Below are 25,707 nucleotides of genomic sequence, written 5' to 3' on the forward strand. Positions count from 1 at the left end.
AGCAACATTCATCTCACAGCCTGCTTGTGTCACTTCTGCAATCCCAAACTCTATTAGTTCGTTCCAATTGTTCAGGTTTTCAAGTAGTGTCTGGCTTGTGCCGCATTCGCATTAGCAGGGACAGATTCTGTGCTTTATTAGTTTATAGCTGGAGCTGCTCAATGATTCCACCGCATTAGTCGACTCAAAGTGAGCCAAAGCAAACAGAGCTGTGCTCTTCCAGCATTACAGAACGTCAATGCAAATATTACATACTTTAAAAGTCTTTTGAGCACTTAAACAAATCATTTAAAATATGAATAATAACAAGAATTTTATCAAGGTGACAACTTCAGTTGCATAAAGAGAGCTCTACTTTTTCAAATAATGTGTAAAACAGATTTTATTGATAAACTGCAATTTTTGCTCTTTACTGATGAGTCTAATTGATTATCGATTATTATTGTAAAGTGTTACCCATTTATCAATGTTTGTCATTTTTTAATAATGTACATGTTTTTTTATTTTTTTAATTATAAGAAAATTTGAAACTAAAACATTAACTACAACCAAATATATATATATATATATATATATATATATATATATATATATATATATATATATATATATATATATATATATATATATATATATATACAAAGTTTCCATTGATTAAAATAAAGCTGCAATAAAATAAAATACAAATATCAGATTGAAAAAAATTTTTTTTTAGAAATGTTGCCTTAAACATTTAGAAATGTTTAACTGGAATTAAAAAAAAAGATTAAAGCTGAATAAATATAAGAAAGAAAGAAAGAAAGAAAATGATAAAAGCACAAAAAGAAATAAAAATAAAAATGTTAAAAAAGGTCATTTAAAATATAAACAAATGCTACAACAGAATATAAATAGCACTTAAATAGCACAAATTAGAAATATTTACTCAAAAAATTCAATAAGAGTAAATTAAAACTGAATAGAAATAAACTTAATTTCCAAAAAGTTACCTAAAATGAAAATGAAATTTGAAAATACAAAAATATTAATAATAGCATGTAAATAATACTATAATCATACAAATTCGAAATGAGCTACAATCTGAATAAGACTGATCGATTGCGTTACCTAATGTAAAAAACATGAGACCTTATTCTAGAAAGTTACTTATTTATTAACCTTTATGACTTGGAAATCGCAATTTTTATTTTGCAAGGGCATTTGTTGGTGCGCATGTGCTGAAGAATCTGTCAGATGGCTGTTCTGATGAACCATTCACCCGAAGGAGACGTGGCAAAGCGCACTCACTCTGAGGGAAGCGCGGAGGGTTGTCGTTAACATCCGTGATCACGATGGTCACTGTAGTGGATCCAGAGAGGCCGCCCATTTGGCCTGCCATATCTGTGGCTTTGACCACCAGCTCGTATCGGTCCTGTGTCTCCCGATCCAGATCCGCCACGGCCGTCCGGATCACTCCTGAAGAAGAAGAGAGAGAGAGAGAGGGGGAGAGAGAGAGAGAGAGAGAGAGAGAGAGAGAGAGAGAGAGAGAGGTGGATTGATGGGTGTTTAAAGGTCACACGAGCAGCTTCACATGTCTGAATTCACTAATAGTTATCTTATGCTCTTAGATTTAACTTCAATTCAAAGGAACTTTGAATGCAATTAAAGTGGTACCATGAAAAAAAAACTGATATGAATATAAATGCAAAGGAGAAATGAAATAAAGAAAGAAGACAAAGTCTCATGAAATTATAAATGCCTTAAGATTTTGTAAGTTGTGTTCACACTGCCAGCGTTTGAGACTGACGAATGTGTTTCACTCTAATTTTCCATCCATACAATATTTTGCAGAAACGGACTGAAGCTCCCTTTTGAGATTCATAACAATTAAAAATAATTTTAACCAAAACCATACAATTAAAATAGTTTTTGTTAACTGAAATATAGCTGAAATAAAATAAAATAGAAATATTCGATGGAGTTAATTAATTCAATAGATGCAATTAACTGAAATTACTTTAAACTGAATTGCTGAAATAAAAACTCTAAAAATAAATAGAGATATAACAAAGAAAGATAAAGCACCCAACAAAAATACTAAAATGTAATCTAAAATGTAAATTAAAATAAAAAATAGAAAATTTGATTCAAAATATTATTAAATGTCATAAAAGTATATATAGTATATAAAATAGATTTTCTATAATAGTATAAATGAGAAAAAAAAATAACAATGACAAAAGCATGCCACAAAATTACAAAAACTTAAAATAAAATGAAAATTGAAAATACAAAAGGCTAATTATATATATATATATGCATATATGCAGTTAAGCTGAATAAAATATATTATTATTATTCAAAAAAAATTAAAGAAACAGAAATTATAAAAATGTAAACCAAACTTTAAATTAAACCAAAAAAGTATAAAACATCTAATACCAACAAATATTCAATTATATTTACCATTTTTATCATATATTATAATTTTGAACCAGCCCTTGTTTCGTGAAGCTCACACTTGTACTGATGAGTGATTCGCAACTAAACACAAAACTAGGATGGTGCAAAAGCCATGAAGGTCTGTAAATGACTTGCTTTTCTCCTCTAAACGTGATTCGCCGCAGGAACACTGGTCCTGGAATCAAGATATTTTGGGAGTGAAATAAAGACCATGGCACTGTGTTACCCTGAAGGACTGCAATTATCCTTTGTTGCCATGGCATTGGTTAGACACAGGCATGGAAATGATGAGAATGGTAAAGGACACATGCCAGCCAGACACTCCTGCTGCGCCGCTCCTTTATTCTGTTCACATCACAGGGAAACCTAAAATCACCCTTTTTTAAGAATGCAGGCAAAAGATAAGCTGAAACAACAGAACCTGTTGCGTATAACCTCTCTCTCTCTTTCTCTCTTCTGTCCTGATGTCACATGAGCACGACTGGATGCAGTGCATTTGACACGAAATGTGACAAGCCTCTAACAATCACTGTCAGTCACACGGCAGGAGACGACTGCAGACGTTACAGTAGCGATGAGTGAAAGATTTCATCAGCCACAATCTTACATCTACATTAAAGAGCTCGTGAAATCACTATCAAAGCCTTGTGCTTTTCATTCTGTGTCTGTCAGACGCGCTGGTGTAAAGCTGACAAAATCAATGCAACTGTTGATAAGAGTCGTTTGTTATCGCTGAACTAATCTACAATAATTTCCCCAGAGCAAGTGCTGCCAGCAATAAAAAATAAAAAATGCATTATGCCATGATCTTTATTCGGAAAAGTCATTCTTTTTTTCTTTTTACATACATATTTGAATTTGAAAAGCCCCTTTTATGAGCATTATTATTATTATTATTTATTTATTTTTTTTATTTTTTTCACTGTGATATTACTTTAATCACAATTAAGCAATGTAAAAATGCCATTGTCTTTACTGTAATAATAATAATAATAATAATAATAATAATAATAACAAAATATTTAATTCCCAAACATTATATTTGTAAACAATTAGGATGTTTTTTTAATTGAAAAAAAAAAGAAAATAATACTTTTCCCAAATTTGCATTAATGTAAACATATTCTGAAACAAAAAATGTTCTTGAATTTAATAGAAAATAATAACACACAAAACAACAACAACAACAATAATAAAAATAATAATAATAATAATAATAATAATAATAATAATAATAATAATAATAATAATAATAAAATATTTAATTCCCCAACATCATATTTGTAAACAATTAGGATGTTTTTTTTTATTGAAAAAAAAAAGAAAATAATAGAAAATAATACTTCTCCCAAATTTGCATTAATGCAAACACATTCTGAAACAACAAAAAATTACTTAAATTCTATAGAAAATAATAACACACAACAACAACAACAACAATAATAATAATAATAATAATAATAAATGCCAACTTTTTAATTCCCCAAAATCATATTTTTAAACCAAACAACAACAAAATTATAATATATAATATTAGCAAATATTATATATATATATATATATATATACATACATATATATAATATTGTGGTGTGAAATATGACCCGAAAAAGTTCTCAGTCACCAAACTGCACTATTCTGAAACCTTCTGAACATTAGATAATACAATGTGCTGTCCCTGTAGTCAAACACCTTGGGGAACGAAAACAAAACAAAAGAAATCCGTGGCGTTTCTTGTGGGTTTGTGCAACATACAGCTGCTCGTCTGGCTGTCTGTCAGTTTCTATCTGCATTTCTTTGGCTCTCCGCTCTAGAGATCTGCATTCCCGGTGAGGAAGCGCTAGCCATCGGCGATGTTTGTGTGTGGGATACATCTGTGCTGCTGAAGTCACTGTTCACTCTCTCTCTGTGATGAGGATCCATTACAAGTACAGTCTGAAGCACTCCACCTGAAACACCTCTGAAGGACACATGGAGATCCTGGTGGATCACGGTCAGACACTGCGTTTGATGAACTTCAGATCTTTTTAATAGCTCAACTGATAGATAGATAGATAGATAGATAGATAGATAGATAGATAGATAGATAGATAGATAGATAGATAGATAGATAGATAGATAGATAGATAGATAGATAGATAGATAGATAGATAGATAGATAGATAGATAGATAGATAGATAGATAGATAGATAGATAGATAGATAGATAGATAGATATTAGAATGATTTCTGAAGGATCATGTGACAACGAAGACTGGAGTAATGATGCTGAAAATTCAACTTTGGTCACTGGAATAAATTACGATTTACAGTATATTTATATAGAAAACAGTTATTTTCAATTGTAATAAAATGTAAAATTTTTTACTGTTTTTACTGTATTTTTGGTCAAATAAATGCCGGCTTGGTGAGCAGAAGAGATCACTTTCTTCTGAAAGAGCGAGCTATGATCAATCACATCCTCTTCTGGTGCAGCATTTCTTCCCTATTCTGCTGGTGATTTCAGAAAAAGCCTCTCATTTGAGAAAATTGCAGAAGCAAATGAGAACATCATCAAACAGTTTGTAGATTTGGAGAGCGTGAGATGAGAAGCCATAGTTCAAACACAAGCCACTAACACTGGATCTAATAAACTCATATTAATATCAAACTGCTTAACTAGCCTCTTTATTTATCCCGTGTCAAAGACTAAAAGCCCATCCAGGGATTAATGCAGTTTTTTAGGAAAATAAACAAGGTCATCTGCTTCCAGCTCATCTAACTTTTCTCAGATCAGAAGGAAGGCGAAGACATTTATCATCCGCTGCTCTCAGGTCTCGTGCCCGCCGGCCCGAAAAAAATAATCATTAAAAGTTTAGTACTAGCTCCCCGGGGGACGAACGCAGGCAACAAAAGCTAAGATACTTGCTGGAAACTCCCGTGATGACGGTCCATCTGAAGTTTACTTCCACTCAACTATATCTCCAAATCAAAACAAAACTTGCTTCAGAATTATTTAAGGAATGCACTTATTTTTCAGAGTCAAAGCATGCTCATTTATACCATGCACCTTAGTTTTAGGCACAGTCAGGAGCAGCTGATCATCTGATCTGAGAGAGCGGACAGGTTTATAAGAGTGTAGAAGCTCAGAGAGGTATGGCGGAGCAAGACCATTTAGTGATTTAAAAGCAAATAACAGAATTTTTTTAATGGATCCTAAATTGAATAGGCAGCCAGTGTAAAGAAGCTAAAATAGAGGATATGTGCTCATGTTTACGTGTGCCCATTAAAAGACGTCCTGCTGCTCTTTGTATCATCTGGAGACGGGTGATGGAGGACCCACTAACCCCCACATATAGTCAATTACAGTAGTCCAGCCGTGTAGTTACAGAGGCGTGGATTACAGTTTCAAAATGTTCTCTTGACAGAATTGGCTTTATTTTGGCAAGCTGCCTTAAATGAAAGAAGCTTGATTTGACAACAGCTTTGATCTGACTGTCAAATTTAAGCTTAGGGTCCACTTTATCTCCTAGGTTTGTGATACTAGGTTTAATATAGGGTACCAAGGAGCCCAGATCTACAGTACAGGCGGGGTCCCAGTGGTGCCTCCAAAAACCATAACTTCTGTGTTTTTATCATTAAAATTTAAAACGTTCAGAGCCATCCAGGCCTTTATGTCATAGAGACAATTGAGTAGTTGAGTTATAATTTTTATTTTTAAGAGGTACATAAATCTGACTGTCATCTGCATAACAGTGGAATGAAATGCCGTACTTTCTAAGTATGGAACCAAGTGGAAGCAAATACAGAGAGAACAGTAGAGGGCCGAGGACTGAGCCCTGTGGGACCCCACACAAGAGAGGAGCAGAGGAGGATACAGAGTCACCTAAGCTAACACAAGAACCAAGTGGAAGCAAATACAGAGAGAAAAGTAGAGGGCCGAGGACTGAGCCCTGTGGGACCCCACACAAGAGAGGAGCAGAGGAGGATAAAGAGTCACCTAACCTAAAACAAAAAGTTCGATCCGCCAAGTATGACCTAAACCACTCCAGTGCTATGCCACTGATGCCCACCCACTGCCTTAAACGTGAAATCAATATTTCATGATCCACTGTGTCAAATGCAGCAGTTAGATCTAAAAGCACAAGGATAACACAGTCACCAGAGTCAGTAGCTAAAAAGATATCATTAAAAACTCTTAAAAAAGAGCGGTATCGGTGCTGTGCAAGGTCTTAAAACCAGACTAGAAAACCTCTAGTATATTATGTTCTTCCAAAAAGGCCAATAATTGACTGTAAACAATCTTCTCCAGGATTTTTGAAAGAAAAGGCAATTTGGAAATAGGCCTGAAATTAGCAAGAACTGACGGATCTAGAGTAGTTTTTTTAATCAGAGGTTGAACTACTGCATGTCTTAAAATTTTAGGGACCACACCCGAGGTCAGACTACTACAGATGGTCCTACAGTGGGGAAAACCTCCTTAAATAGTCGAGGGGGGACAGCATCATTTGGAGAACCCGAGGGCTTCAAATGACCAACAACCTCCTCTAAAGAGGAAAAAGTCACCAGCTCAAAATGATCAAAGACAGCCGAGCAGGGGACAGAGATTGAAGGGTCTGAAGCTGAAGGTACAATTGGAGACCTAATAGAAGTGACCTTATCAATAAAAAAGCAAAGGAAGACATAACAGGGGATGCCTCCATACAAGCATTCTGCAGGGCATTTAAAAGTGAGTCAATGGTGTTAAACAAAACACGAGGCTTGTGACAATTTGCCAGAATAATATCTGGCAAATTTATGGTTAGAAGTGTGTATTTTATCGTTCAAAAGTTTGGGGTCATTTAGTTAGGACACTTTAAAATGATCAAGACTGACAGTAAAGGCAAGTATAATGTTAAGAGTTTTAATTTCTAAGAAATGCTGTTCTTTTGCACTTTCTATTCCAAAAAAAGCTTTCATCCAATATTATTTCAGTATCATTAAAGTGTTTTAATTTTCCTTTTTCATTTTAATTTCAGTTTTAGTAATTTTGTTGTGTATATTTGTCACTTTTTATTTCATTTTATTGTATATATCTATATAGTTTTTAAATTAATTTTATTAATTATATTTCCGTTTTAATTTCTATTCTATTCTATTCATTTATAATAACCCTGTTTTCAACATTGATGATTATTAAAAAAAAGTTTCTTAATCAGAAAATAATATTTATATATTAACACAGGAGTAATGATGCTGAAATTTTTAATATTGAACATGATACATTTTATTCATATAAAAACTGTCATTTTAAATGGGAATAATATTTCATAATAGTAGTGCTTTTATTGTATATTTCATATAAATAAAGCATTACTGAGGAGAGAGTATTGACTAAATAAATAAAAGATATCTTAAGTCAATTCTTCACCAGGACTTTGGCTATTAAACAGTTAATGTAACATGGCATCGAAATCACTTGCAATTCTCATAACTCTGTTAAAATAAAACACAGTTCATCTACTGAGAAAATAAATAAGATTTTACTTCATACTTAAAGAACTACCAAAATTATTCAATAGCTATTTTTCTAAATTTCTAACAGGGTTTTTGGGGCTTTTTGTGATAAACTCAGTACTAAGAGATGGTGCACTTACAAAAGAAAATCACTGAATTATAGCGAAGCCTATTAAAAGCAAGAAACAACTATCAGTAAATAAATACCAATAATAATAAATAAAATCCCTAACTAAAATGTCATAGCTCGAAAAGTTGAACTAAGTGAGTGGAAAACCTTTTCATCGTGATGTTTGGGTGCAAATGCAGCAATGATGAGTATCCAATTGATGACATGAATAAATATGATCTTTCAATAGGAGATGACAGGGAACTCATTTCTGCACTTACCTGTTTGTCGGTCAACAGTAAAGACCCGTTCTCCTTCCAGAACGCTGTAAACGATCCGAGCGCTGCTTCCATAGGTCGGATCATCAGCATCCGAGGCCATAACCTTCATCACCGACGTACCTGCGGTCAAACACATCAATGACATCAGAACGAGCCTCACACTTACAGCTTTCATCAAGAAAAACAACATCTGATTAGCATCAAATTATAAGTGTTTCTGCTGCATTTAGTTGTACTTTAAGTACATTTATTCAGTGCATTTTCTGAGTCAATTGTGCATGCCTCAACTGCCTCCTGGCTCCTGATACAAAGCACATATTTACATTTAGTCTCACGTTTTAACTAAAGCAAAGCCTGCAGCCTATAAAGTTTAATGGACCCTATTCCAGAGGGGGAAATGCAAGCTTCTCGCAAGAAAAGCCTGGAGAACGCAGACGGGAGAAGATAAAACACACAGAGTTTAAAGAAGGAGTTTGCACACCCATGTCGCTCCAAACCTGTACGAATTTCTTGCACAAAAGAAGAGTTTTGGAGGAATCTCTACAAAGCTCTTTTCTGTACAACAACAGCTCACTGTGACCACGTCTGTCGAGCTCCAGAAACGACAGAGAAGTAGCATGAAAGCCTAAGAAAGAATAAGATAACTGCGTGCAAGGAACAGACTGTATTCTCTGAAAATCTGATGCAAATAAGATGGAGCTTCAATCAATCGATCAAGTTCAGAATGTTTTAGAATAGTGCAAGAAGTACACTATATTAAATATACTTTTTTTGATTTGCTGCTCAAGAAACATTTCTTCTTCTTATTATTATTATTATAAATGCAGAAAACAGGGTTATTATAGCTGAAACAAACTAAAATCATAAAACAACAATAATAAACAAAAAAATAATAAAATAAAATAAAATCAAATTTATTTTAAACTTATTTTTCTTTTCAGGGCAGTTTCTTATTTTCATTTTATTTAACATGATAAACTAAAATAACTAAAATAAAAAATAAATAAACAAATAAATGAAAAGCAAATAAAAGACAAACTTATAGAACATATAGAAATGTCAGAAACAAAAATAATACAATGTAACTAAACTAAACCTAATGCTAATATTAAAATGTAAAATATAAAGATTAAAAATAAATAAAAACAACTGCTACAAAATAACACTGGTTGAAAACTTTTTTTTTTTTTTTTTTTTTTTGGAAGCCATGATACTATTTTTTCACGATTCTTCTAGATAACAGCATTTATAAAAAAAAAAATGTAACATTAGAAATGACTTTGACATAGCCACCACTAATAACTTGCTCTTAATTTTAGTGTAGACACATCTTTTTCTGTGAAGCTCCTTTGCAACAATGTACATCGTTAGAAGCGCTATAGGTATAAATAAACATGCAAATGATCAGTTTAATGCATGATTGCTAAATAAAAGCATTTAAGAGACGACTCTAGCCCGCTCGGTGACTGTATATGTAGCGTAAAGCAGTGCTGAAGCACTCCAGAGTTTTTATTCGCTCTCAGGTAATTGCTGACAGCTGGTGGTGTCCACAAAAGGTCATCGTTGCAGTCTCTCACCAAGACCTGTCATGATACTGTCCGGCCACATAATAGACCTATGCTAATTAGGTTAATTAACGAGAAGTGTCAGAATCTTGTTTGTCTTCTGTCACACCCTTGAGGGCTCCCAGAAAAGGACAATAATTTATCATTAAAGAAAAGCATTTTCACCGAAGCCAAACTCCACGATCGCTATCTGCACGGTAGCTTTCTGCTTTCTCAAACCTTCAATCCGTTTAGCACAAGAAACATCAAACGCTCGGATAAAACTCTGAGGATATTCTAACATGTTACAGTGTGCGGCCGCTCTTTCAAGTTGAGTTTTGTTTATAGCGCACTATTTTGCCTAATGGGGCTGCGGAGGCAAACTTACTGCCAGGAAGATTTGCTGGTGTATTAAAGAAACAGACTCTGCATATCGGCATTCAGTACAACAAATAACTCCCAACATTTTCAGGGAAAAAAAGCACAATCTTCAAAAGATCACGAATGCCTATACTCCGCTCCAGGATAACTCGGCCTGCATTGCATTAAAAATCGAACTGTAAGATTGCATTTCTCTTGAGTGGAGATGATGCAAAGCTATTTCCTTTCATGGGATTACTTACTTATCTTAATTTTCCACAGGTAATAATCAGCATGAAGCTGTCCGACGGCCCGCCCTGAGTCGAGTAACACCACTGGTGAAAAACTATATAAATGCAAATGCTATTTTATTGTGTTTACACTCAAACAGGAAGAGGAAGCACATTAATGCACAGCCTCGGATTCACTAAGGGGTCATTAGATCCTGGTTTATGTGCCCTGGGAACACATAACAGAAAAACACACTCGAGGAGTTGGAGACATACACAATTAGACTTACATGAATTGGAAACTATTTATCAGATGAAGAAAAAAGGCCATTCATGATGCATTAACAGTGTATTTTATTTCATTTTTCTGGGCTCTTTTATTTCAATAGAGCTTTTTTGGAGTTGTGTTGTTGCTAATTAAATAGATCTTTGAAAATGAGTTTATGTAAATGTCTAAGTATCAGTTAAAGTCTAATTCAGTAACATAAATCAAATTTGGTGAAAGACTTTCTTGGAAACACTATTCGCTCAGAAATTACTAGCAAACCATCATCAGAGAAAAGCTGCAAGTAACACATTGAATTAAATGTGACATTTTGAAGTAAACATATCATCTTTGTTTTATCTGCTTTGAAAAATAATTTTTATAGTGACATTTAAAAACAGATTTATTAATGTTTATAATAATGGTAAAAGACTGTAAAATAGTATAGTGTGCATATACTTTTATATAATCCATCTGTTTATCATGCTGATAGTATTTTAAAATATGTAAATTATGTCCATAATACTTATCTGTATAGTTATTGTACATATTGTAGACCCTGTATATTCTGTACTTACTGCTTATTGCACTTCTGGTTAGATGCTAACTGCATTTCGTTGCCTTGTACCTTACATGTGCAGTGACAATAAAGTTGAATCTAATCTAATCTATTAAAAAATGGTTTGGTAAAAAATGGTTAAAGGCAAGTTCTCTTACTATACAGTGAAAACTTTCAGATCAGTGTTTGGAGTGATTATACGGTGTTGTAAATAAAATACAAAGGCCCATTATTTTATGTTGTTGCCAGCTTCACAGACACATTAGTGACTGATGGATCATTACAGGAGGTCTTTGTCTCTCAGGTGTGAATCACCAAACATTCAAAGCCAGTCGCTCTCTTGCATTAAGGGCATTCTATCACAAAACATGTTTTACAAATGTTAAATCAATGCATTGTTTTTCTGTGAACGAGCGAACAGAATGATTTCCCCAACATTTTGTGGCAAAAACAAAAGTCTTGTGAACAAATCTTCTGTATGTGTTTTAGGGCCTTATTTCAGTGACTTTTAGTTTTTAGGTTTTTTTGTACTAACCATGCAAAACGTTGTTTTTTTCAAAAACCCAGTGCTCACATTTGTGACCCTGGAGCAAAAAAGCAGTCTTAAATCAATTTGTAGCAATAGCCAACAATAAACTTTATGGGTCAAAATTATTGATTTTTCTTTTATGCCAAATATCATTAGGATATTAAATAAATAGCATGTTCCATGGAGATATTTTGTACATTTCCTACTGTTAATATGTCAAAATGTAACTTTTGATTAGCAATATGCATTGCTAAGAACTTCATTTAGATAACTTTAAAGGCGATTTTCTTAGTATTTAGGTTTTTTTTTTTTGCATCCTTAGATTCCAGATATTAAAGTGGTTTTATCTCTGCCAAATATTGTTCGATCCTAACAAACCATACATCAATGAAAAGCATTTCAAATTTCGAATAATGTACACTTATGACTGTTTTTGTGGTCAAGAGTCACATATCACCGTAGCCCAGTTTGTGCTAATTAAAGTGTAATCATAAGATACTGAAAAAAAACCCACAAATGTCAGGACATTTCTAAACTTCTTCAGTGCTCCCAAACCCCCTCAGACTCCAGAGGGTTAAAGGTTACAAAAAAATTTCCTAAAATGTTCTACTGTCTTTATTTTCACCGGAAATATAACGTTATTTGAACATTATTTTTTTAACATTCTAAGAGCATTTTCTCTCTAAATTACAGGAATGTTCATTAAGTCCAAATAAAATCTTAATAATATCGAAAATGTTCCTGAGAATGTTGTTCCAAGACTTTTTTCTCTCAATGTTATGAGAACAAAGTTAAAAACATTCCATCAAATATTCATATAACTTAAATAGGTTCTGAGAACATTCTCTGCTAGTTTGGTACCAAAGTACATGCATATGATCCACATCAGAGTCTAGAACTACCATCTGATGCATGCAACTGCACCGTTTGTAAGCGTGTCCAGCTTCATTTCCTAAACATTAAAGGGTTAAGGGTGAGAGAAGGAAAGCCTGTGGTCTGGAGCGTAATAGTTGTGTGTTTGAGCTCTCTGTGTTTTCTAGCAAGTGCAAATATTGGCCCAGAAGTAGATCCCTATATAGCTTCAGCATCATGCAAGAGTGGGCTGGGAATTCAATATGTGCAACCTTTATTTATTATTTATTTTGGATTATTTATTTCTTTATTTTTTACTGTTCTTCTAAAATAGCCTAACAAATGTGTGTGAGAAAAAGAAGTTAAAAATACACTGAAATGCTGTAGAGTTTTAGCAACAGGTTATGCTCTACTATCAGTCACACATTCGAGATATATATATATATATATATATATATATATATATATATATATATATATATATATATATATAGGAAACACTTGTGCTACTTAATTTATTTTATTAATATTTTATTCAGTAATAACATGTTACATTGATTAAAGAGTGATAGTAGAGATGTATATTCCTTAAATAAATAAACACTGATTTTCGATTGTAACAGTATTTCACATTATTACAGTTTGAACTGTTTTAGCAAATAAAAGCAGCCTTGATGAGCATATAACATATGCATATAACAACTGTTATCAAATTATATCCGAGTTTTTTCTTCTAGTAATAATCAGTAATTATGTTTTGCATAATGCAAAAAAAAAAAAAAGACAAAGCAAGCCTCATTTGCTTTTTGACATTATTTTTTATGACAATTAAGCACATTAATCACCCAACTGTCTGTCAGTAGCTGATTTAATTAGCATGCGGGTTTTAATTAAAAACAACAACATGTTTTCGGACAGGATGTTTTTGCGACTGTATTTCAGTAATCCATGCATTGCAGAGAGACAGTGTGAAGTTCAGTGTGATTCGCTGCAGTGTTTCTATGAGAAGTAATCACACGTACAGCATCAGAGTTCAGCAGACGTGGCCCTTCTTCACCCACAGCAGCCCAAAATCCTGCTAATATTTGCAGAGCAACACGGGGTGGTGGATGTGGATTAAACAGGGCTTGTGTAGGGCAGGCCGGACCGGTTTGTTTTCCCCTGCTAGCATCTCCACACACAAGTCTATATTGGCACGATCATCAAATATAGATCAAACAATAAGCTGATGTGGAAGCTCTCCATCCCATACCCACCGGAGACGCTCTGGTCCAGAGACTTATCTCGGGGTTGGCGTGAGATTAACCCACTAGCTGATCTTTGATCAAATGACGTCTGTTTGAAAATCTGCAACCCAGAAGGTTTGAGATGAAGAGCTGTTCGTGGAAGAGCCGAAGGAGGCTGTGTAGAAGCAGGAAAAGCCAGCAGCACTGTAAATAGCCAATGAAAAATGCATACACTAAGATATGAGAGGACACGAAGCTCTAAAGCTAAATTTATTTTAATGTGCCCATCCTTAAAGAAGACTGCATTTTCAGTGGCGTCCCTCGCCGCCAGTGAGATTAATGCATAAATGCACTTGAAAACATTTCCATGTCCCATATATATATATATATCTTAATATGTTGATACAATTTAAATTCATATCATTTAGTAGTCCAACTTCTGCAAAGAAAAACTGATAGATGTTATGTTATTTTGGACCAAAAATGTAATATTGTGCTCCAAGATTCAAAAAGACAACATAATATTTGGCATAATGCAGAAGGCTTTACTTCCTTTGTGGCATTATTTTAATGAGTGCATTTTTTCAATTTAGCACACTGATCATCTAACTGTCAATAGCTGATTTAATTATTAGGCTGGATAAAAAATAAATAAAAATAATAATAATAATAAAAATTAAATATATATAAAACAAATTTATTGTGTAATTTTTATTATCATAAAAAATGAAAAATAATACATTATAATTTTTACTCGAGTATATACTGCACACACACACACACACACACACACACACACACTATATATACATATATATATATATATTGTAACTTTATTTAGTCAGTCTCTTGCCAAAATGCTTCAAACTAAATTTTTCTTGTTTTAATAATAAGTTACGTGTTAAATACATTTGTAAATCCTTTAAAGGTAAAAAAAAACTCTTTGAGAAAATTTCTTTGAGAAATCAACAGCAGAAACATTATTAAGGATGAATGGATTTGATGGATTAGTTTGTTTGTGTCACACTAAAACATTTCATCCGGCTTTATAAAATCACAAAAAAATCAGTAGAACAGTATAAAAACTTCTTTAATAACATTAAAATCAACTTCATATAACGGTCAATCCTTTACTGAGCAGCGGAGTCATTATTAAAGTCATAATTAGAGAGAGTTTTCCTAGAAACACTTAAATGATATCACACACATATTGATAAAAGCTGCAGGGTTCATAAGGCGCTGTGTAACAGGAATGACCCAAGTGAAGTGTGTTTGACGCTGGAGCAGATGGTCAGGAGAGGACCACAGACTGACAGCTCTGTAACAGAGATTTGTGTCCGCCGCTCTCCTCTATTTAACCCCGTCAGAGTCGCCCAAATCACTCCACAGTATCAATCGTTTAGTGCTCCCATAAAAGCCTAAGTGTTTTCACGTGAAAAGTTATTCCTGTCACCATCTCAACACCTGATTCACTTTTCATTCGCCCACTTAAAAATAAAGACCACGCGCTTAGATATGAGCGGAGACTGAAGAAAAAGAAAGAGCTGGGTAATGTTGTGTCATTAAAGTCAATGGGCCACTGCAGGGATCTTCGAGGAAGTCCCATCAGGATTTACAGGACGTGGGATATTCTTCAACCACTTTGACAAAGTACTTAAACAGTCTCCATCCAGGATGCTTTATTGGGCAAACATGTTTCCCTACCATCACTACTGCGATATTGCATTGAAATTTTTTGTAACTTTTTAAACTTGGAGAGTTTTGCACGAAAAAATATCCTTGAACTAGTTTCTAGTTGCATATAACATTTCCGTGCATTTAGATTATGGAAAATATTTTTCTTTATTTTTTTAAACTGTATTATATTAGATTTTCCCCCCAAAAGTAAAAATTGCAAGCAAACATTATTTCAGTATTTCTGTTTAAAAATTGCATGCAATTCCTGAGTTCTAATTGTTTCTACCAATTTATTTATTTATTTATTTATTAATTATTATTATTTATTATTTTATTTTGTAAGCGTATGCTGCAAACAAAACAGGTGATATTTCTTTAATATATATATATATATATATATATATATATATATATATATATATATATATATTCCACAGTAAGTAATGTTTTTAACTACATAAATGCTATTATTTTCACACTAACCGGATTTACACTAAGCAATTTTAGTTCATTTGAAAACATTATTACGGTTTAATAAATAATACAATAAATAATATAAATAAATAATAAAATAATACATAAAATCTAAAAGATGAAAATAGTTGATAATAAACTATACTATAATTATTGAGTCCTGATAAATAATGATATCAATCTAACAATTATATGTAAACAATAAAAATAAAACATAAATAGGTTTTATAAAAACTTTTTAGGTGAAAGTATACTAGTAATTAAGAAAAAAAAAAAAAAATAAGATACTAAATGTAAAATAATTAAATGATGGGATTAAAAACATGTTTAAGGGGTCATTTTTTTTTAATTGGCTGCTGGACATTCTGCTAAATATTCTGTTAATAAATGAATGGCAGAATTTTAATGCGGTGCTGAATTATTCCTGTAAGCAGACATCAAAAAGCAGAAGTTAAGGATCGAGGCTGATGCATCCGCAGCAAATCTCAAGATCTACGCACAGAGGAGGATTAGATATTAATCCCATTTTATTCAATTTAACACAGAGTAAAAGCAGAATCATTTTCATTTGGAATATTTAAAGGCAATCTGTTTAAAATAGACCAGAACGCCCCATTTCTCCTCTCCTCTCTTTTGAATTAAGCGCCCGCAGCTATGAAATACCTCATATCTTCTTCTGGTGTCCTTCTTTAAACGCTCTCTGGCACTTTATTAAAAAGTTGTACCTTGCAGTGGGTGTCCATGTTTACAGCGACCTTGATTCCAGATCTTTTCAAGCCTCAAACTGAACCAAAAACTATTGTGCAATATTACAATGCACTGTTTGATACCTCAATGTCATTTTATGCTTTTAGATGTAAATAAAAAATAACTGAGCTAAAATAGCATTACTACTGAAATCAACTACTCTCACAATGCATTGCAAAATTCAAGTAAATAAAATAAAAACTACGGTGCAAATGAAACCAATTACTGGAACTAATCATAATGCATTTTTGAATACCCTGCATTTAGACACATTTCATTAAAAAGGTGCAAAAGTGTGACTTCAAATTGCAAGATGCACTGAAAAATTATGTAGTCCTATCAAAACCTGCTGTGCATTGTAAGCCTACTGGCTTGAAATATCTGTTTCATGATGCATGTTGCAATACCTTTATGAATTTTTGTGCATTTGGATGCCGTTGCTCCTCAGTCAACACAGATCAAATCAGTTCAGACGTCAGAACGCACAGTGACACAACCTTTCCATCGGCCATCAATCAAAGCTCTCCACTCATAGTACAACAAGCCTGCACGCCACAAACACGTGTGCCTTCATGTCATTCAGGATAATTACAAAGCAGCACTCATGCAGAACTAAAACCTGGATCCTGAAGTCACCCAAAAAGTTCACCATTGTTCTACTGCCGCCTGCTCCGTTATTTCCTTCCGAAAATGCAAATCTCTTGTGAATGCTATGGTGCCGCCAGCTTTGTGTGTCTATTATCTGACACCGGCAGAAACCGTATGGGTGAAGCATTCAAAGGGGTTCTGAACATTTCCTCTAAAACCACGGTTAGACATCTGTTGCACAACACCAACATGCATCGTATTATTTTTGCATGCATCTGAAGAGGTCTGAAACTGTGGGCAAAGCGTAAATATTTAAAACCTTACTCTGGCTCTCACAAATGGAGGAAGGGAAGAGATGCATTTGGTTTAATTATTCACAGATATAGCTTTACTCCAAACAAACAAGAGACAGAGTTAAAAAAAAAGTTTTCTATGCTGCATTTCACTTAAAATAGACACCATGAACGAGTCGTGCATGTAATTTGACCCTTTAATGCATCAAATACAGCCACAGAATACATATTTCAAACTTTTTGGAAAAACAAACATAGATAGACAAATGCTATACTCGTGCTGGAGTGATTTCAGATTAATGTGATTAGCAGGAGGTGTTTAGTCCCTCTCTGTGGCTCATCTTGGAGTTAGCCAGCATCGAGCATATATATATATGTGGATAATATGCAAGCAAATGTGACTTGGCTTCGACAGCGCGCTAAAGGCCTCGAGTATCAGCGAAGCCACTGGAGAGAAAGAAAGAAAGAAAGAGAGGCGGAAAATGACAAAGGCGGTAAGTGAAAATGAATATGCCTGGGGCTCGTCCGTGATTACTTTTTTTTATGATTATTGCTGAATTCTCTGTGGCGGAGTGGTACGACAGCGCAGCTTATTAGATCAGTTGTTCACACATCTACACGTCGAGTTTGCTGGAAAGCGACTGCACGCAACATGTGGTTAGATTAGCTCTGTCTGCTGCGGGACAATTAGCTCGGTTACGTTCGGCCGGTCACTTAAAGCTCTGTGGATGGGAGATGACTGCAGCTCTTTATATCAGATCGAGTTTAATATGAAGCGTGAGCCAGGCCTGGCTTCAGATCCGTGAGCTGTTAATGAACGTTAAAGACCAATTAAAAGTTTGCACACGCCTGAAATCAGTTTAGTAAGTGAGGACATCATGCTTACAGTATTTACAAATTTACCATGTTATATAAATTTAGCTATTACATGAATTCATTTATTTATTTATAATTATTTTTCCCTTAAATATTTATTTCCTTTCTAAAAATAGCAAATAAAACAAAATAAAGGCAAAATAAAAAAAACAACGAATTCCAAATATTACTAAATATTACCATATATCAATGACAGTTTTTTTTCTTATAATTTATATATTATAATAATTTGTTTTATTTATATTTAAAATTAGCTTTTATTTTTATATCTTCTGTTTTTAATTTTATTTACACTTTTTGTAATTTTTCTGTGTGTTTTTTTTTATTTAATTATTTTTATTGGTTATTATTGGTATTGTTATTGGTTATTTAGATCATTTCTGGATTAAAAAATGCATAAAAAAGAAATTTTCCAATTAACGATAGACATTTTTGGGAATAATTACGATTTTCTGAAGGATCATCTGGAGGTAACAATGCTGAAAAAAATCTATTTCATTTTAAAATAACAGGCATTTTCAATTTTAATAATATTTCAACATATTACAAAATCATACTGAATTTTAATCACATATATGCAGCCTTGATAAGCACAATAGACTTTTTGCAACAACAAAAAAATAGCTGAATTCAATGTATATACAGTAGCAACATAATCTGATATTAACTTAGCTATTTTTATATAGTTTGGTGTTATATACTCTATAGATTCTCTTATTATGCAGTATTTTTTCATGCACTTAAATGAAAATACACCGGTGAGTTCGTCTGGCCGAGTAACAATGAGTCCATTAATGCTTGTTCGGTCCAGGACCTCAAACATAAGCAGAAAACAAACAGGAACTGCTTGACTAAGCAGAGGCGTTATTTCATTACAGCCGCCGCTGTTCAATGTATAAAACATGAAGTCCACACTTCTTTAATGTGTAATTTGACTGAAAGGTGGAGAAGCCTACAGGGAGCTCATATTTCTCTCTTCTGCGTGTCAATAAGCAGCGAGTGGCTGCCGTCGATGTGCTGAGGAAGCAGGAATTAATTTCAATCAGGAAGTTCACAGCCGTGCAGCGCTGCAGTGATTACATTATTGTAACCTGCATTTAAAAATGCTTTATATCCGCAAACACACACGTAAGAGCTTCGGCTGAGGTGCACCTGATACAAAACACACTGGAGATTATACTAATATAATAATACAGATGCCAACAATGCAGTACTTCTAAAAATACTATGGTACTCCCATTGGATACTCACATTGCAAATGCAAGAGTTGACTTAAATCATTGTATGCATCTCTTTTGAGCATGTGAATAATGAAAGTGTATTAATAAAAACATGAACGAAATGCACCATGTTTGTTTGGCTTGCATCATGTGGTTTCTCAGCAAGCATCTGCTCAAACTGTTGTTTTGTCGTAAGAGTTATTGATCTGAAGGAGAGAACTACTCTCTTTTGGGCTTTGTGTAACAACGCTGAGGATGCTAAATGTACTTAGCATTTTGAATTGTGACCTGAAACTAAAACAATGAAAAAAATTTAACAATAAAAGTAATTAAATTAATAAATGAGTATAATATAAATATTATATTAAATATACTTATTTTATTTCAGCTAGTAGCAAGGGCAACATTTCAGTGCTGAAATAACTAAAACTAAATAAACTTAAAACTAAAACTTTATTTAAAAACTTCACAGACAAACAAACAAATAAATAAATAAACAAATAAACTAAAATGAAAATGTAACTAAAAAAATAAAATGAAAAAAAAAAAAAAATCCAACATGAAACTATGCATTTATTTATTTATTTATTTATTTATTTATTTATTTTCATTGTAATGCCATTTAATTTAATGTTTACATAACTTTGTATTGTTTAATTAATAAATTATTTAAATAAAAATTTCTATAGATTAAAACTGTTAAAACATTGCTAATTATTAAATAATATTTTAAGAAATATTTCATATTTCTTATAGTAAAACTACACTAAACATTTTTTTATTTACATTTTATATATATATATATAAAAACTACAATATTTAATATAAAAAAACATAAATAAATGAATAAAACTATAAAAATAACTGTTAGATACTGTTAGTTTTTTATTAATAATTTCAATTTAGTTTTATTTTTATATTTTCTGTTTTCATTAAAATTTTTAATTAAAGTTTTATTTATTCTGTTGTGTATTTTTGTCTTTTGTCATTGTATTTATTTTATTTATTTTTGTAAATGTTTATATAGTTTTAACAGTTTTTAATTGCAGTATTAGTTACGTTACTACATCAAGATAAACTAAAAGAGTTATCATTATTATTATTATTAATTTTTTTTTATTTTTTTTATTTTTATTTTTTAGCTAAAATTATTTCAGGTAATTTTTTTCATAGATTCAAAGAACAATAGATTGTACAGATAGCAGTTCAAACATTTCTTATTAATAAATAATATTGAAATGTATTTTAAATTAGAAATTGTTCAAATCAGGTTTTAATTTAAATATAATAAGCCTGATCAATGGTATTAAATATAACACTGATCTGAACACACAGTGAACACCAGATTTCAGAAGCGTATAAATAGCGCGTAACTCTTACCGATAGGAGACAGCTCGGCCACACTCCCGATGTAAGGACCTTCTAGAAACTTGGGCTCGCTGTCGTTGATGTCCTGGACTTTGATGACGAACTCAGACTCGGGTTCCAGCGGTGCGTCGGTCAGACGGTCTCGTGCCTGAGCTCGTAAGGTGTAGAAGGTTTTCTCCTCTCGGTCCAGACGCTCGGTGGCGTGGATGTCGCCCGTGACCTCGTCTATGATGAAGACAGTCCCTGCTCCCTCTCCAGAGATGGTGTACTTTATAGAGCCGTCGCCTTCATCAGAGTCTGAATGGATCTGTGGATTAAAGCAGAGGTCAGGAATCCAGTCTGGATGTGCTGCTGGATACAGTGAGATGTTCTGTATCTGAATAGTATCTGAAACAATGAAAATGTCAATTTAAAAATGGAATGACAAGAAAACAATTGCAATGCATGAAAAAGTACATAATTTTTGACTAATGCCTTTTTACTTCTGATGTAATATAAAGCTATCAGAACCACACTGCAACATAAAAAATTCCATTAGATCAGTTTAAGGCAACTCTGTAACTTGAAAATAATTCCATTAAAAAAAAAAAAAAATATATATATATATATATATATATATATATATATATATATATATATATATATATATATATATATATATAGAGAGAGAGAGAGAGAGAGAGAGAGAGAGAGAGAGAGAGAGAGAGAGAGAGAGAGAGAAACATTGAGAAAATGTCTGGAAAAGTGTGATATTTGCTATTATATACATCATAAAATAACAACAACAACAACAACAACAATAATAATAATAATAATAATAATAATAATAATAATAATAATAACATTATTATTATTATAAATAATAGTAATAATAATAATAATCACATTATTATTATAAATAATAATAATAATAATAATAGTGTAGTTTATTTTTTTATTTTTTATATATATATATAAAATATCCAGGTCTTTTCTGGACAATAAAACATTTCTTATTAATTAATAATATTTCTAGAAATATTTCACATTTATTACATCACAAACTACTCCTGTTTGTGAAATCAAATTCAATTCTAATTTGGGAATTGTGAATTGCACACCTGTGAGACTTTAAAGCAACATAAAACGCGATGTTTACAAACATACATTTTGCGTAGAGTTTGAATTTAAATTAAAAGCGAATGAGTGAATGGTTTGAGTACACAGCACAGTTCAGTTAAACGGCGAGTTGTCATGATGAATGGCACAATTCCCAGTTTTCCATCCTCTCTTTCCACACTAACTCATTACTATGGCAACCAATGTACGGAACATGGATATTGACTACAAGGCCTGAACAAATGCATTTCATCTGCTACAAAACAATCTGCAGACAATCATAAAAACACCTCAAAAGTTAAGAAGAAACACCCTTATTTACTTCCTAATGCATGTTCCTGCTCTTATTGTGAAAGATGCATTCAGTGATAATTTAATCCCATTCAGAACTGAATGACATTCCATTCCAATTAAATAACTGCACCGGAATTGAATTTGAATTGAGGTAGGAAACAGAATTTAGAATTGCAATTCAAATTTAAATTGTAATGCAATAAATGTGCATTTAAATCTGTCAAATAGCATTATAAATGTCTATTTAGCAGATTAATAAAACTGCATTTATTTATTTAACTAATGTAAATTATTTTGTGTGTCTGTTTACATATGTAATATAAATATTTGACACACTGATTCTTTTGTAATTATTTTTAATTTAATTATTATTTTAACCCCCCAAAAATTTAAGTATTACAGACTTTACAGACGGATAAAATAATATTAATTTATATAATAAATAATAATAATATTGATATGAATAATGTTTCTGTTTTTAAATATTTTAAATATAATAGTTTTAAATAATACTTTAATATTAATAGTATTTCAAATTAAATGTAATAATATATATATATATATATATATATATATATATATATATATATATATATATATATATATATATATATATATATATATATATATATATATATATATATAAAATATTATATATGATATATATTATAAAGTAACTAAAAAACAAAAGTTTTAGCTCATAATTTTTTTTTAAAGGGTGTAGAAAGCCTTCAAACTCAAAAGGTTTATAAGTCTTGCAGACTAATTTATGATGCATACATTTAATTCCTGCCCTGTATTTGTTTTCCTATTAAACATCCTATTTCACACTGAAACGCATCACATTATAGAAGTTTGTCTTTCACCCAAAGCAATCACTTCTGGCCGACTATAACAATCCTTTCCCTTCATCCCTGGATCACCAGAAGCGGTCAGTTCAGAGCTTTAGGGAGGTGGTGCTCCGGAAACACAGACTGCCCGAGGCTCGTTATTTAGAAAAGTCCAGCCTGATGGAGAAGTTTGGAGGCATTCTGGGATCCAACAAACAAAACAAAGAAACAAATCTAACTTTCAAACTAAACCTCAGCTTAGAGATTTTTTAAACACACAATGATGGTATGTCTAGACGGTTTTCGAGTGGTTTTATTTTCACAAAACCAGACCCAACCAGCAAAAACTCAATAGTTAGTAGTTTCAATAGTTAGAATGAGGAGCTCAACTTTACTAAAACGGAGCAACAATAATCAATTTGGTGCAGATGTTGATATTTTTTTATGCAAAAAAAGTTAAATGTAATTCTGATCCTAACTAATGTAAAACAAATCTCAAAAAATGTCCTAATAAACCTGAAAAGCGCTCTTTCTTGATGATTTTAGAGTGGTTTTGGGCACTTTCCAGTTGGGAAACCCTGCAAATCTAGATCAAATAATCAGAAAATGGTCTTTAAATCTGATTTCAGCAATATTTTGTATTATTATTATTTTTTATGAGCAGGGAGGTGTTGATGCCGAAACAATGCAATGCAATAAAATGATGATTGAGAGATGGACAAATAAATGCTCCTCAGAAGCCTGATGATCATATTTTATTCTAAGGATAACTTTATAAAAATCAGTAAAGATTTCACAGCAAAAAGACACAAAACAAAGAAAGAAATCTCAAGAAAATATCTCTGCATTTCATAGGATTTCAGAAGACCTGAAATGATGGTCTGTCTAGAATAGATGCGGTTTAGTTTGAGACCTTGGCAACTTTTAAACCCTGTAAATTTACATCCAACCTGCAAGAAATGGTCTTTCATTCTTGTTTGAGCAGTATTTTAATTTATCAGCATGGAGACATGTACATATAATGCAACAAAGCCCGGTGATCATGTTTGAGACGCACTGATGTCTGTGTGTGTGTGTGTGTGTGTGTGTGTGGGTGTGTGTCTGTCAGTCTGTCTGTCTGTGTGTGTCTGTCAGTCTGTGTGTGTGTGTGTGTGTGTGTGTCTGTGTCTGTCAGTCTGTGTGTGTCTGTGTCTCTCTGTGTCTCTCTGTGTGTGTGTCTGTGTGTGTGGTGTGTGTGTGTGTGTGTGTGTGTGTGTATCTGTGTGTCTGTGTCTGTGTGTAGGTGTGTGTGTGTGTATCTGTGTGTCTGTGTCTGTGTGTAGGTGTGTGTGTGTGTGTGTGTCTGTCAGTCTGTGTCTCTGTGTGTGTGTGTGTGTGTAGGTATGTGTGTGTGTGTGTGTGTCTGTGTCTGTCAGTCTGTGTGTGTCTGTGTGGTGTGTGTGTGTGTGTGTCTGTGTCTGTCAGTCTGTGTCTCTGTGTGTGTGTGTGTGTGTGTGTGTGTGTCTGTGTGTAGGTATGTGTGTGTGTGTGTGTGTGTGTGTGTGTGTGTGTGTGTGTGTGTGTGTGTATGTGTGTGTGTGTGTGTGTGTGTGTGTGTGTCTGTGTCTGTCAGTCTGTGTGTGTGGTGTGTGTGTGTGTGTGTGTGTGTGTGTGTGTGTGTGTGTGTCTGTGTCTCTCTGTGTGTGTGTGTGTGTGTGTCTGTGTCTGTCAGTCTGTGTCTGTGTGTGTGGTGTGTGTGTGTGTGTGTGTGTGTGTGTGTGTCTGTCAGTCTGTGTCTGTGTGTGTGGTGTGTGTGTGTGTGTGTGGATAAAGAAGCAAACGTCAGTTGATTATGTCGAGTAAGTCTTCATTTTGAAATATGACTGACAATATCAAACTTATTCTTGACATTTATTTGATGAAAAAATAAAAATAAAAATAATATTTCAGTGCAAAAAGACTGAAACCAAGGAAACAAACCTCCACATTTCATAGGATTTCCTACTAAAAGTCCAAGACAGTCTAACTAGATGCTTTCAGAGTAGTTTTGAGAGCTTGGCAGCTCTTAAACCCTGCAAATCCAGATCCAACCAGCAGAAAAACAGCTCTTTAATTCAGGTTTGAGCTGTTTTTTATCAGCGGGGAGATGTTGTTGCTGAAAGGCTGATGTGAGCTATTGAAATGCAGAGGTGTCTGCAGCGCTGCAGTGTTGTAATGCTCCGTCGACTGTATCATTTCGGGTTTCTTTAGCTTCAGTCTGTGCCTGTTCCACATTATAATGCGTCTGGAAAGTCTCCTAAACAGCAGTGGACAGAGCGAAATCACCCTCTCCATCATCGACGTGTTAAATATTTGATCAACTCTTAATTAAACAGCAGCTTCTATCACCCC

General features: G+C 33.0%; 1 protein-coding gene across 1 annotated transcript in view; it reads right to left on the minus strand.

The window, feature by feature from the left end:
* Window positions 1-25,707, minus strand: part of cdh22 (cadherin 22) — a 168,597-nt gene that overhangs the window by 53,088 nt on the left and 89,802 nt on the right. Inside the window, exons 3-5 of the mRNA XM_026265680.1 lie at window positions 21,128-21,422; window positions 8,308-8,427; window positions 1,288-1,455 (exon numbers count right to left, since the gene is read on the minus strand). Coding sequence (XP_026121465.1) covers window positions 1,288-1,455; window positions 8,308-8,427; window positions 21,128-21,422 — 583 coding nt within the window. The remainder of the gene's footprint in view (window positions 1-1,287; window positions 1,456-8,307; window positions 8,428-21,127; window positions 21,423-25,707) is intronic.

Source organism: Carassius auratus, chromosome 6 (assembly GCF_003368295.1).
Source record: "Carassius auratus strain Wakin chromosome 6, ASM336829v1, whole genome shotgun sequence".
NCBI classification, from domain to species: domain Eukaryota; kingdom Metazoa; phylum Chordata; class Actinopteri; order Cypriniformes; family Cyprinidae; genus Carassius; species Carassius auratus.